Source organism: Callithrix jacchus, chromosome 8 (assembly GCF_049354715.1).
Source record: "Callithrix jacchus isolate 240 chromosome 8, calJac240_pri, whole genome shotgun sequence".
NCBI lineage: Eukaryota > Metazoa > Chordata > Mammalia > Primates > Cebidae > Callithrix > Callithrix jacchus.
In genome coordinates this window covers 69,108,467-69,122,611 of record NC_133509.1, presented here as the reverse complement: position 1 = coordinate 69,122,611, position 14,145 = coordinate 69,108,467, and the positions used below count along the sequence as shown (strand labels likewise).

Below are 14,145 nucleotides of genomic sequence, written 5' to 3'. Positions count from 1 at the left end.
TAGAGACAGGGTTTCCCCATGTTGGCCAGACTGGTCTTGAACTCCCGACCTCAGGTGATCTGCCCGCCTTGGCCTCCCAAAGTGCTGGGATTACAGGCGTGAGCCACAGCGACCGGCCCCTAGAGTACGGATTTCAATAGGTTAAGGAATGGGTTAAGGGCTTCTGGTCTGAATATCTGAAGATGCCGTGCCTTAACTGAATGCAAGCTCAGGAACGTGGGGTGTGTGTGTGAGAGAGAGAGGAATGATTTTTTTTAAACAACCCCCAAACCTGGATTCTAGGATTAAGAACGATTTTTTTCCTGTTAGTTGAAATGCCTGTGGATCCGGTGCGACGCTAACCAGCTGGACAGTTAGAGTAGGTATGGGGAAATGTCTTCGAACAAAGGAAAGGAATATTCTTGTAATGAGAACAACTCATTTTTATAGTTCGCAACCATTAGTGCCCCAAACTCTGAGGTAGTTATTATCTCGCCAGCAGTAAAAGCTTGATTATCATTCCTGATTACTGACTGCGTGGAAGGTCCTGTTTCCAGCAACTTCCAAAGGCAAAATGATATTAATTGTGATTAATTATCTTGTGGCATAATATAAAGACTATATGATGTATTGTGGCTTCAGCAGGACGTTTTTTCTCTGGAGCCCTCGGGGCAGGGGAACTGGAGAGCTCCCTAGGTGGCTTTCAGCCCTTCCCTGGTCGGAGCACGCCAGGTATGACGTGCTCCCAGACCTGAAGTCTGGGTCCTCAGGCTCTCCCAGACTTCAGTGCTTAGATCTTGGGCGGAGGGCCCTGTTATCCTTCCTCGCTCACAGACTCCAGCCTTCTGCTCCGGGGAGGGGGCGGGACAGCCCTAGGCCCCGCCCCTTCACCTCCCCTCGCCCCGCCCCACTCGCGATCGCCAGCGCCCTCCGGCAGCTGGGGGACGCGCGCCTGCGCCGGCCCTCTCCTCGGAGCAGCCATGATGGTGGGTGTTCGCGGCGCCGAGCCCTGGGCGCGCGTTGGGGGCGGCGGGGCGGGCGCGGGGACAGCGCCAGCCTGGCACTAATGTCTCCCTTTGTGTCTCCCCCACCTCATCCTTTTCCCCGGCGCGCCGGGTCCGCCAACCCCGCAGGAAGGCCTGGACGACGGCCCCGACTTCCTCTCGGAAGAGGACCGCGGAGTAAGTTCTGCCTTCCTGTCGCTCCCGGGATCCTCCCTCCCTAGCCTAGGTCTCCGGGTGTGGTACGGGAGGAGTCCCCAGGCGCGCGTCGCTGTCTCCCGGTAGTCCTCCTTTCGATTTCCTGGCTGCACCGCGCCCCACCCTCCTGTAGCCCTTCCTCCCTGAGGGCCGCTCGTTCGGATTCCCGGGGACCCGCGGCCGCTTTCTTGTCCTCCGCCACGGCTAGGGCCCTTCGGTGGACCTCCGCCCCCACCCGGGGCGGGGTGCAGGTGGCGAAGTGGAAGTGGAGGCGGGAGCTAGAAGGCCCCCTTCCTCCCTTCCCACTTTGGGGCCGTGAAAGCCGGTTCTCGGACCTTCCCGGCGGCACCCTAAATTTTCTCCCAATGTGGACATCTCGAACTTGCTCCTGCCCACCCTTCTCTCTCTCTCAAATATAGTACAGGTTTAGTCCACATTACCATTTTGCAAGGATTTTTACAGTAGCCGAATCAACTCTTGTCCAGTGCCCTACTAGATGATGCAGTGTGGGTACCCAATGGTATCTTTACTTTTTCTAATATCCAAGAAATCCTGTTTTGGCAGGATTCCCTTGGTGTTTTATTCCGCCTTAGCTTCTTTGAGGTATATTAGTAAATAATAATATTTAAGGCATACATATTTTAATACAAGAATACATTGTGAAATGAGTACCACAGTCAATCTAACATGTCCATCACCTCACCTGGTTACCAGTTTTTTTGTGAGAATATTTGAGATCTAAGCAGATTTCAAATATGTACCATTTGACCGACATCTACGCCTCCCCCCCACCCCCACACCCCGCCAAACCCTTGGTAACCTCCATTCTACCCTTGGTGTCCTCCTGAGGTTAGTTGCATTCTACTTCAGAAAGAGCCTTCCGGTCTCTGATTCCTCCCTCCCACCCCACTCCCCAACTCCTTTTTCTTTGGCTGAAGGGTGGTGATCTTTATAGTACCTTGTACAAGTGAGCACTTGGAAAATATTGATATGTGATAATTGCCATTCAGCAAGGTTTCATGGTTCCTTCATATTTAACAGCCTGCACTTCAGTTTTTCCTTTTGCTTTTTCTTATCGGTCTTAATGTGACAGAGGCATTTGTGAGTGCCTATTTGGTAGGTGATAAAATGTTGTGGGATGTTGCTGTTTGTAATAACAGATGCGGTAGTTAGTATGAACTGATGACTTCTATAAAGCTTGTATTTATTTATTTGGTTTTATGAGACAGCATCTCCTTCTGTGGCCCAGGCTGGAGTGCAGTGGCATGATTATATAGTTCACTGCAGCCTTGACCTCCTGGGCTGAAGTGATCCTCCCACCTCAGCCTCCTAAGTAGCTGGGACTACTGGCACGGGCCACCATGCCTAGCTCGGTTTTTTGTTTGTTTGTTTGTTTTCTGAGACGGAGTTTCGCTCTTGTTACCCAGGCTGGAGTGCAGTGGCGCGATCTCGGCTCACCGCAACCTGCGCCTCCTGGGTTCAGGCAGTTCTCCTGCCTCAGCCTCCCGAGTAGCTGGGACTACAGGCATGCACCACCATGCCCAGCTAATTTGTTGTATTTTTAGTAGAGATGGGGTTTCACCTTGTTGACCAGGATGGTCTCGATCTCTTGACCTTGTGATCCACCCGCCTCGGCCTCCCAGAGTGCTGGCATTATAGGCGTGAGCCACCGTGCCTGGCCTGTTTGTTTTTATAGGTACAGGGTCTCACCGTGTTGCCCAGGCCAGTGTCAAAGTCCTGGGCCTAAGCGATCCTCCTGTCTCTCTGCCTTTCGAAGTGCTGGGATAATAGGCATGAGCCACTGTGCCGGGCTGAGCTTTTAAATAGTAAGAAAGATGCAAAAGGTGCTTCATACTTTTATAAATTAATTTCTCAGTGTAAACAAAAGTGTTATTTAGAATTTCAGATTAGAGCAAAAGCATCGTATAGAATTACTAGCTGTTTTCCAAGATTATTAGTTTCAGCCGGGCACAGTGGCTCACACCAGTAATTCCAGCGTTTTGGGAGGCGGAGGCAAGAGAATTGTTTGGGGCAGGAATTCAAGATCAGCCTGGGCAACGTAGCAACACTCCATCTCTACCAAAAAGTTTTAAGGCCGAGCACAGTGGCTCACGCCTATAATCCCAGCACTTAGAGAGTCTGAGGCAAGTGGATCACCTGAGTTCGAGACCAGCCTTACCAACATGGTGACACCCCTATCTCTATTAAAAATAGAAAAATTAGCTGGGTGTGGTGGCGCATGCCTATAATACCAGTTACTCTGGAGGCTGAGGCCCGGAGAATTGCTTGAACCCGGGAGGTGGCGGTTTCAGTAAGTCAAGATTGTGCTGTTGCACTCCAGCCTGGGCAACAAGAGCAAAACTTTGTTTCAAAAAAAAAACAAAAACAAAAAAAACAAATTTTTGTTTTTAAAACTTAGGCAAGCTTGGTGGTATATACCTGTAGTCCTAGCTACTTGGAGGCTGAGAGCTTGAGAGCAGTGAGCTATGGCTTGAGAGAGCCTGGGTGACAGAGTGAGACCCTGTCTCTAAAACAAAAAAAACTTACATTTTGGATTTTAAAATAGGGGAAACTAGCAGAGTTACTTAGTGTGAGAGGAATGATTATAGCACAATTAAACTGATTTTTCTAAATATAAAGCATATGGCCTTTTAATTTAGATAACTTTGTGTCCTATTTTTTTTCCCCCTTGTGATTTTAAGTGCACAGGTTTTGCACTTAAAATTTTGATGTTGTGGGTTTTTTGATTTTTTTGTTAGTTTTGTTTTAAGATGGAGTTTTGCTGTTGTCGCCCAGGCTGGAGTGCAATGGCACGATCCTGGTTCACTGCAACCTCTGCCTCCTGGGTTCAAGCAATTCTTCTGCCTCAGCAGGAGAAATACATAAGGGATATATTTTGTATCCCTTATGTATTTCATATCTTTAAAGCTATTGAAAAAGTACTTTTAAATTTTAATTTCCAAATATTTGTTGCTAGTATATAGAAATACAATGGATTTTTGTATATTGAATTTGTTTCCTATGATCTTGCTAGTTATGTTTTTTTTGTAGATTATTTTGGATCAAAAAAAGTCATGCTGTCTGTGAATAAAGAATTTGGCTTCTTTCTTGTTAATTTTATGTTTGTTTGTTTTTTTCTTCTTGTGCTGACTTAATCACCCAGTAAAATATATAGAGGTGCAAACATACTTGATTTGCTCTAATCTGAGGGGAAAAGGACTTACTTTTTTACCATTAACTGTGATGCTAATTTTAGGTTTCCTAAATGCTCTTTATCAGATTAAGAAAGTTCCTTCTCTTTATAATTTGCTAGAAGTTTTAAATCACAAATGGTTGTTGCACTTTGTCAAATGCTTTTTATGAGTCCACAGAGCTGATTCTGTAGTTTTTTTTTTTTAATCTCTTATTATGGTATGGTATGCCACATTGATTGATTTTCAAATGTCAAACCAAGCTTGCATTCCTAGGATTAACCTATTAAAATTCTATTAATATTTTTTGTATATTACTATATTTTATCTGTAATAGATTGTTAGAAAATTTTGCATCAGTATTTGTGAAATATAGTGATGTGTAATATCCCTTTCTTGTAACGTATTTTTTTTTTTCAGGTTTTTTTTTTTTAGGGAGGGAAGGAGGAAGGGAGGGAGGAAGGAAGGGATGAAGGAAGGAAGGGAGGAAGAGGGGGAGGGAGGGAGGGAGGGAAGGGAAGGAAGGAATGAATTCAAGCAATGAGAGAGACATTGCCGACCTGGATCTAGAGGTTTACAAGTTGATTTCTTTTTTTGAGAGAAGGAAAGAAAAAAAAATGAGTAAAGGAGAGAAAGAAAGAGGAAGAGAGAGAGGGAGGGTGAACGAAAATTTCTGAGGAAAAAAAAAAAAAAAGGGGGGCATTAATAATGGCCAATCAATCAATGTTTCATTTAAACCTATGAGTAGGTGTGATGTGGTATTGACAAGAATGTATATTTTATGTGTTTGAAGTGGAGAGCTCTATAAATATTTATTAAGTTTACTTGTTCCGGATCTGAGTTCCGAGTCCTTGATATCCTTATTAATTTTCTGTGTCATTGAATCTAAGTCTCTATGTATCTGGGTGTTAGGATCGTTAGCTCTTGTTGTTGTATTGATCCTTTTACCACTATATCTTTGTTGCTTTAAAATCTATTTTATCAGATACAAGAATTGCAACTCCTGCTTTTTATTTATTTATTTGTTTTTGCTCTCCATTTGGTTGGTAAATCTTTCTCCATTCCTTTGTTTTGAGTCTTTGTGTATCCTTGCATGTGAAATAGGTCTGGATGTAACATGCCGTTGGGTTTTGGCTGTGTCTTTTGATTGGGGGATTTAGTCGATTTAAATTTAGGGTTACTGCCATTTGATGTTAACTGGCTATTTGATCCATTTGTTGATGAAAATTCTTCTTTATGTTGGTGCTCTTTACTTTTTGGTATATTTTTAGTAAGGCTAATACTGGTTGTTTCTTTCTGTGTGTAATGCCTCTTTCAGAAGCTCTTGTAAAGCAGGCCTGGTGGTAATAAAATCTCTGAGTACTTGCTTGTTCATAAAAGATTTTATTTTTCCTTCAGTTGTGAAGCTTAGTTTGGCTGGATATGAAATTCTGGGCTGAAGGTTCTGTTCTTTGAGGATGTTGAATATTGGCCCCCACTCTCTTCTGGCTTGTAGAGTTTCTGCTGAGAGATCTGCTGTAAGTCTGATAGGCTTGCCTTTGTGGGTAATCTGACCTTTCTCTCTGGCTGCCCTTAGTATCCTCTCCTTCGTTTCAACCCTGGTGAATCTAACGATTATGTGCCTTGGGGTTGCTCTTCTTGAGGAATATCTTTGTGGTGTTCTCTGTTACCTGGGGTTGAATATTGACCTGCTTTGCTAGTTTAGGAAAATTTTCCTCAATAATATCCTGAAGGGTATTTTCCAGCTTGGATTCATTCTCTCTGTCACATTCTGGTACACCTATCTAACGTAAATTTGGTCTTTTCACATAGTCCCACATTTCTTGGACACTTTGCTCATTCCTTTTTATCCTTTTATCTCTAATTTTGTCTTCTTGTTTTCTTTCATTAAGTTGGACTTTGACCTCTGTTATCCTTTCTTCTGCTTGAACAATTCGAGTGTTTAAACCTGTGCATACTTCTCGGAGTTCCTGTATTGTATTCTTCAGTTCCATTAATTCACTTATATTCCTCTTTAAGTTGTCTATTCTCAATAGGATTTTGTCAAACCTTTTTTCAAAGTTCCTAGTTTCTTTACGTTGGGCTACAACATGTTCTTTTAACTCACAGAAGTTTCTTATTATCCATTCCTTGAAGCGTGATTCTGTCATTGGGATGCGCTCCTTCTCCATCAAGCCTTGTTCCATTGTTGATGTGGAACTGTGCTCATCTTTAGAGGGAGAGGCGTTCTGATTTTGAGTATTCTCAGCCTTTTTACGCTGGTTTCTTCCCATCATTGTAAATTTATCCTCCTGTCTTCTTTGAAATTACCAACTTTCAGATTAGGTCTCTTGATTGGACGTCCAAGTTGTTAGTTCCCAGGGCCAGAACGGCGGCATTAAGACTGATGGTGCTTTTCTGCCCAGGATTCTCCTGTCTGGCTTCCTTCTTGTGGCCATAATGGGCGACTCTGCCTTCCCTGGGCTCCAAACCTCGGTCAGAAGGGGAACCAGTCTCGTTTACTCTCCACGGAGAGCTGCGGCGCTGAGGTGCCATTACAGCCGCTGCGCCGGTCTCAGGAGTCGTGCTGGGGACCCGTGTGGGTCCTCCAAACCTCGGTCAGAAGGGGAGCCAGCCCTGTTTACTCTGCTCCCAGAGCTGCCGCGCTGAGGTGCCGGCGAAACCGCTGCGCCAGCCACAAGAGTCGCGCTGGCGACCTGTGTGGTTCCTCCACTGGGGATCTTCTGCTCCGTGAGCAACCAGAATTTGTCTGAAAGTGTGGCGTCCTCTAGTTCTGTGCGCTTTGACTGAGCTGCAATCCCGAGCTGTTATCGATCGGCCATCTTGGATCGTTCCGCCTGTGTCCTATTTTTGTGATCTGCCAGCACAAACAGGATTTGCTTTCTTGTAGGATCTTATAATGTTCAGTAAAAATGTTAATTTTTGAGTGTGGTGATGATGTGAATAGTATTTCTTGGTGAATATTTATATTCATGGCTTTATGCCATTAGGAAGATTTGATCATGGAACTGGAAGCACTTAAATAATTTGTCCAGAAACTTTTTCATGTATTACAAAATTAAAGGAGTTGGAAGATAAAAGAGCATGCCTGATTGAGATGTTCTTATAGAATTCTGTAGATGAAAATATTAATATGATAGTGGAAAAAAGTTATGAATTAGAATGCTTTTAGACTTCAGGATGGATATGTACACTTGTCTAATTCTTATTTTTGTCCGGTGGAACTGGGTGAATCATAATATGTAATTATAGGCGGGCACTGCATAAACAGTGGTTCATTATATTCTCTGTCATCAGTCCCCTAAAGCCTTTAGTATCCCTCCCCGCCCCGTTTTTTTTTTTTGAGACGGAGTTTCACTCGTTACCCAGGCTGGAGTGCAATGGCGCAATCTCGGCAACCTCCGCCTCCTGGGTTCAGGCAATTCTCCTGCCTCAGCCTCCTGAGTAGCTGGGATTACAGGCATGTGCCACCATGCCCAGCTCATTTTTTGTATTTTTAGTAGAGACAGGGTTTCACCATGTTGACCAGGATGGTCTTGATCTCTTAACCTTGTGATCCACCCGCCTCGGCCTCCCAAAGTGTTGGGATTACAGTCCTTGAGCCACCGCGCCCGGCCAGTATCTCCGTTTTTCTGATGAGAAATTCGAACTGCAGAGAAACTTAAGTTAGTAGTCTGAGGTCACACAGCAGTGAGTGGGAGAACTGGACTTTAAACCACATTTCTGACATCAGAGTCACTGCATGTTGTTTCTCAAAGTGGCCTTGAAGTAATTGCATTGGAATTACCTGGGGTGTTTGAAAATCAAAATGAAAGTCTCTGGCTTTCACCTCCTCACTAAATCAGAATCTCTTAGGGTGGGGAATACACAGTATTGAAAATGGTTAGTCACACTTAGATGTCTTCAGCTCCACCTCTATATAAGGGCAGATAACTGCTTTTTAATTTTTATTTTATTTTTTCAAGACAGAGTCTCACTCTGTCTCCCAGGCTGGAGTGCAGTGGCGCAGTCTTGGCTCACTGAAACCTCTGCCTCCTGGGTACTAGCATTTCTCCTGTCTCAGCCTCTCAGATAGCTGGGACTACAGGCGCATGCCACTACACCCAGCTAATTTTTGTATTTAGTAGAGACAGGGTTTCACCGTATTGGTCAGGCTGGTCTCAAACTCCTGACCTCAAGTGGTCTGCCCGCTTCAGCCTCCCAAAGTTCTGGGAGTACAGGCATGAGCCACCACACCCAGCCGATAACTGCTTTTTTTTTTCCTCTCTCTCTTTTTTTGAGAAGGAGTCTCTGTCGGCAGGCTAGAGTGCACAGGCACGATCTCAGCTCACTGCAGCCTCCCCCTCCCAGGTTCAAGCAGTTCTGCCTCAGCCTCCTGAGTAGCTGGGACTACAGGTGCATGCTACCACACACAGCTAATTTTTGTATTTTTAGTAGAGACAGGGTTTCACCATGTTGATCAGGATGGTCTTGATCTTGTGATCCACCTGCCTCGCCTCCCAAAGTGCTGGGATTACAGGCGAGCACCACCACACCCAGCTGATAACTGCTTTTTTAACCAATGCCCAGTGAGTTTGAGTGCTGAAATTTGATTACTGCTGCACAAAGTTATCCTTCTGTTTCCTCATTCCAGGAACAGAAATATCTGGCCTGTTCAAATTTCCTTACATTGTGTTTGTCCTGATAGAAATAGATTGCCATAATTAGAACTTTTAGGCATTGCATTTTTAGTTTAGATCATCTTGTTGAACCTTTAAGAAAGGGAGTCTTAGGCTAGGCTCTTAGGCTAGGCTCGGTGGCTCACGCCTGTAATCCCAGGACTGTGGATCATCTGAGGTCAGGAGTTCTAGATCAGCCTAACCAGCATGGAGAAACCCCATCTCTACTAAAAATACAAAATTAGCCAGGTGTGGTGGTGCGTACCTATAATCCCAGCTACTCGGGAGGCTGAGGCAGGAGAATTGCTTGACCCTGGGAGGCAGAGGTTGTGGTGAGCTGAGACTGCACCATTGCACTCCAGCCTGGGCAACAAGAGCAAAACTTCATCTCAGAAAAAAAAAAAAAATGGGGGAGGGGAGTCTTGGCTGGATGCAGTGGCTTTGGGAGGCTGAGGCAGGCAGATCATGAGGTCAGGAGTTTGAGGCCAGTCTGGCCAACTAGTGGAACCCAACTCTACTAAAAATACAAAAATTAGCTGGCTGTGGTAGCAGGTGTCCATAATCCCAGCTACTCGGGAGGCTGAGGCAGGAGAATCGCTTGAACCCAGGAGGCCGAGGATACAGTGAGCCGAGATCACAGCATTGCACTCCAGCCTGGGTGACAGTGTGAGACTCCATCTCAAAAAAAAAAAGTGTTGATAGAGAAAAAGCATGAAGTACATATTGATATGATTTACAAAGGGGACAGCACATTCAAAAATAATAACTAGCATATCAAATAAAGCAGCAAGTAAGCAAAATTAATGTCAGTGTTTTTAAATCTTTAAGCAGCTGTACATTTTTATTATGATATTTAGAGTAGAACAGAATCTTAACTGCCCTAACAAAATATTGTTTTGGCTGGGCACGGTGGCTTATGCATGTAATCCCAGCACTTTGGGAGGCCGAGGTGGGCAGATCACCTGAGGTCAGGAGTTCAAGACCAGTGTGGCCAATATGGTGAAACCCCATCTCTACTAAAAATACCAAAATAGCCTGGCATGGTGGCTGGCGCCTGTAATCCCAGCTGCTTGGGAGGCAGAGGCAGGAGAATTGCTTGAACCTGGGAAACAGAGGTGAGACCGTGCTGTTACACTCCAGCCTAGGCGACGAACGAATCTCCATCTCAAAAAAAGAAAAGAAAAGAAAACATTGTTTTGTGAGAAATTTTAACAGCAGGCTTTAAGAATACATAGTGTTGGGCTGCGCGCAGTGGCTCACGCCTGTAATCCCAGCACTTTGGGATGCCAAGGCGGGTGGATCACGAGGTCAAGAGATCAAGACCATCCTGGTCAACATGGTGAAACCCCGTCTCTACTAAAAATACAAAAAATTAGCTGGGCATGGTGGCGCGTGCCTGTAATCCCAGCTACTCAGGAGGCTGAGGCAGGAGAATTGCCTGAACCCAGGAGGCAGAGATTGCGGTGAGCCGAGATCGCACCATTGCCCTCCAGCCTGGGTAACAAGAGCGAAACTCGGTCTCAAAAATAAATAAATAAGTAAGTAAGTGAAATAAAAGATAAATAGATTCTGAGTATGGGAATTTTTTTTTTTTTTTTTTTTTTTGAAGATAGGGTTTCACCATGTTGGTCAGGCTGGTCTTGAACACCCTACCTCAGGTGATACACCTGCCTTGGCCTCCAAAGTGCTGGGATTATAGGCGTGAGCCACCATGCCCGGCCTGAGTATGGGAATTTGTAAGCCAGGTATGGTAAAAGAGCAATGGTAGTTTAAGGGACCATCAGGAAAGATACTGGAGTGTCATATCGTGGAGTGGATTGGAAAAGGAGTGAAGCAGAGAGAGTGTTGACAGACTGGAAATAAATGGAAAGGTCACAGCACTGGAGGTGTTGATGAGGTCAAACTTTTTTTGTTGTTTCTGGTATGATGTGTGAGAGGAAATCTGATATTAATGTAATTTTTTATTGTTTCTGGTATGTGTGAGATGAAATCTGATATTAAATATCAATTTCTAGAAAATATGTGTATAATCAACCACTGATTTGACTGCTGGGTATGGAGGACATACATTAGTGATGGAAATGATGTATTACAGGACTTCCAAAGTCACAACTGGACTAGGAGTTAAATAGGTATGAAATTTGACCTGAATAATGAGCTTAATCAAATTTACTTCTTTTTTTCTTTTTGAGATGGAGTCTTACCCTGTCACTCAGGCTGGAGTACAATGGCACGATCTCAGCTGTCTGCAACCTCTGCCTCCCAGGTTCAAATGATTCTCCTGCCTCAGCCTCCCTAGTAGTTGGGATTGCAGGCACCGGACACCACACCCAGCTAATTTTTGTATTTCTAGTAGAGATGGCGTTTCACTATGTTGGCCAGACTGGTCTCAACTCCTGACCTCATGCCTGCCTCGGCCTCTCAAAGTGCTGGGATTATAGGCATGAGCCATGGTGCCCAGCCAATCAAATTTACTTCTATCATGGGGTTTTTCATTGATTGTGCTATAATTAACTGGAAATAGTTTTGTGGCCCAGTTATGGTTATCACCTTTCTTTTTTCCTCTTCCCTCTTTTACAGTACACAAATATTTGTTGAGAACCATCATTGGAAGTATAGCAATGAACAAACCAGACAAAAATCTATGTTTTCATGGAACTGAATTATAGTCATGAAGAGATATTTTAAAAAAGTAAAGTATATTAGGTTTTGAATAAGCATTAGGAAGAAAAATGAGGGAGGAGTAGGGATTTTTGGGCCAGGAAGAGAGGGTGGTTTAAGCTTTACTTTTTTTTTTTTTTGAGACGGAGTTTCGCTCTTGTTACCCAGGCTGGAGTGCAATGGCGCGATCTCGGCTCACCGCAACCTCCGCCTCCTGGGTTCAAGCAATTCTCCTGCCTCAGCCTCACGACTAGCTGGGACTACAGGCATGCACCACCATGCCCAGCTAATTTTTGTATTTTTAGTAGAGACGGGGTTTCACCGTGTTGACCAGGTTGGTCTCGATCTCTTGACCTTGTCTTGATCTCTTGACCACCCGTCTCGGCCTCCCAAAGTGCTGGGATTATAGGCGTGAGCCACCGTGCCCGGCCAAGCTTTACTTTTAGGTAGGATGGCTAGGAAAGGCCTTGCTGAGGACGACTTGAAAACTTGAAGGAAGTGAGCTGTGCAGATAAGATATCTGGGGGCAGAGTGTTCCAGGCAGAGGGAACCAGTGGGTGCAGACTCCCTGAGACAGCAGCATATTTGTGTGTTCAAAAACAAGGAGGGCCAGGCGCAGTGGCTCATGCTTGTAACGTCAGTACTTCAGGAGACCGAGGTGGATGGATCACCTGAGGTCAAGAGGTTGAGACCAGCCTGGCCAACATGGTGAAACCCTGTCTCTACTAAAAATACAAAAATTAGCTGGGTGTGGTGACTCATGTCTGTGATCCCAACTACTCGGGAGGCTGAGGCAGGAGAAGTACTTGAACCCGGGAGGCAGAGGTTGCAGTGAGCCGATACTGTGCCACTGCACTCCAACCTGGGGAACAGAGTGAGACTCTGTCTCACAAAAAAAAAAAAAAAAAAAAAAAAGGAGGCCATACTGCAGGACTATAGTGAGCTAGAGGAGTGGTAAATTAGTCAGATGATATCAGATGGAGATTTTATAGTGCCTGGTAGGCCACTGTAAGATGTTCAGCTTTTCTTCAAGTGGAAGCTCCTTACAGAGGAATAATTTCTAGTTTAATGATACCATAATGATGGCTCTATACATTTATGAGGGGCAAATTTAGGGAATTTATGAGGGACAAGGGCTGAAATAAGACATCAGTTGGGAGACTATTGTAAGTCATTTTCTTCCTTCATCTTTGCCCCATCCCATCCACTTGTCCATCTCTACATTTGCTTTTCTGGGAAAATATGAACAACTGACCTTTTAGGGATGTTCTGTGCTGCATACTTTATAGTACACTAGTCAGTATAGTAACTAGTAGTGAATGTCTTCCTAAGTCTGTCTGTCTTGTCTTTTCTTTTTTTGAGACAGGTTTCTCCTTGTCACCCAGGCTGGAGTACAGTAGCATAATCACAGCTCACTGTAGCCTCAGCCTCCTGAGTAGCTGGGAGACTACAGGTGTGCACCACTACACCCAGCTAATTTTTAAATTTGTGGAGATGAGATCTCACTATGTTGCCCATGCTGGTCTTGAACTCTTGGCCACAAGTGATCCTTCCACCTTGGCCTCTCAAAGTACTGGGATTACAGGCATGAGCTACTGTGCCTGGCCTTTTCCTAAGTAATTATATATGGAACAACAGGTCGGGGTCTTTAAATTATTCCTCTAATGATACTACATTTATGTTACTTTACCCATATTTTTTTTGTCATAATCTTTCTCTTGACCAGCAACACAAATGTTTTACCTAGTCATCCTCTGACAAAAGACAGTACAATATTTATTGGCCCAGAAAAAAATTAAGCCATTGAATATAGCCTAACTAGAAATTTCTTCAAACTGAACTCACTAGTTGCAGAAAATTGATTATTATTTTTCTTTTCCTGAGACAGAGTCTCACTCTGTCAGACTGGAGGACAGTGGTATGATCTCAGCCCACTGCATCCTCCACCTCCTGGGTTCAAGCAATTCTCCTACCTCAGCCTCCCGAGTAGGTGGGATTACAGGTGCCCACCACCAAGCCCAGCTAATTTTTTTTTTTTGTATTTTTAGTAGAGATGGGATTTCACCATTTTGGCCAGGCTGGTCTTGAATTCCTGACCTTGTGAACCTCCTGCCTCAGCCTCCCAAAGTGCTGGGATTATAGGCATGAGCCACTGTGCCCAGCCAGTTAAATTTTTATGAAACACAAGTTGTTTGCTTGACCTTGTCCTTAATAAAACCCTCTAAAATGATTGACTTTTCTTTAAACCGGGAAGAAAATCTACCTGGATAATTTGTGTACATTTTATGTAATGAACACTGAATCTCAAACCAGGAATCTCAGTGCTTCGGGAGTCCAAACACGGTAGTGGGGAGGATCACTTAAACCCATGAGCTCAAGACCAGCCTGTGCAGCATGGTGAGATTCCATCTCAGAAATTAACTGGGCATGGTGGTGTGCGCCTGTAGTCCTAGCTAC

At 44.5% G+C, this 14,145-nt stretch overlaps 1 protein-coding gene across 3 annotated transcripts in view; it reads left to right on the top strand.

Annotated features, from left to right (window-relative positions):
• Window positions 1-927: 927 nt before the first annotated feature.
• SNX6 (sorting nexin 6) overlaps window positions 928-14,145 on the top strand; it is a 63,347-nt gene continuing 50,129 nt past the window's right edge. For all 3 annotated transcript variants that reach the window (XM_017977049.4, XM_002753827.7, XM_054239867.2), the window contains exons 1-2: window positions 928-965; window positions 1,113-1,160. In XM_017977049.4, the coding sequence (XP_017832538.1) occupies window positions 960-965; window positions 1,113-1,160 (54 nt within the window). In that variant the 5' untranslated portion in view covers window positions 928-959. The remainder of the gene's footprint in view (window positions 966-1,112; window positions 1,161-14,145) is intronic.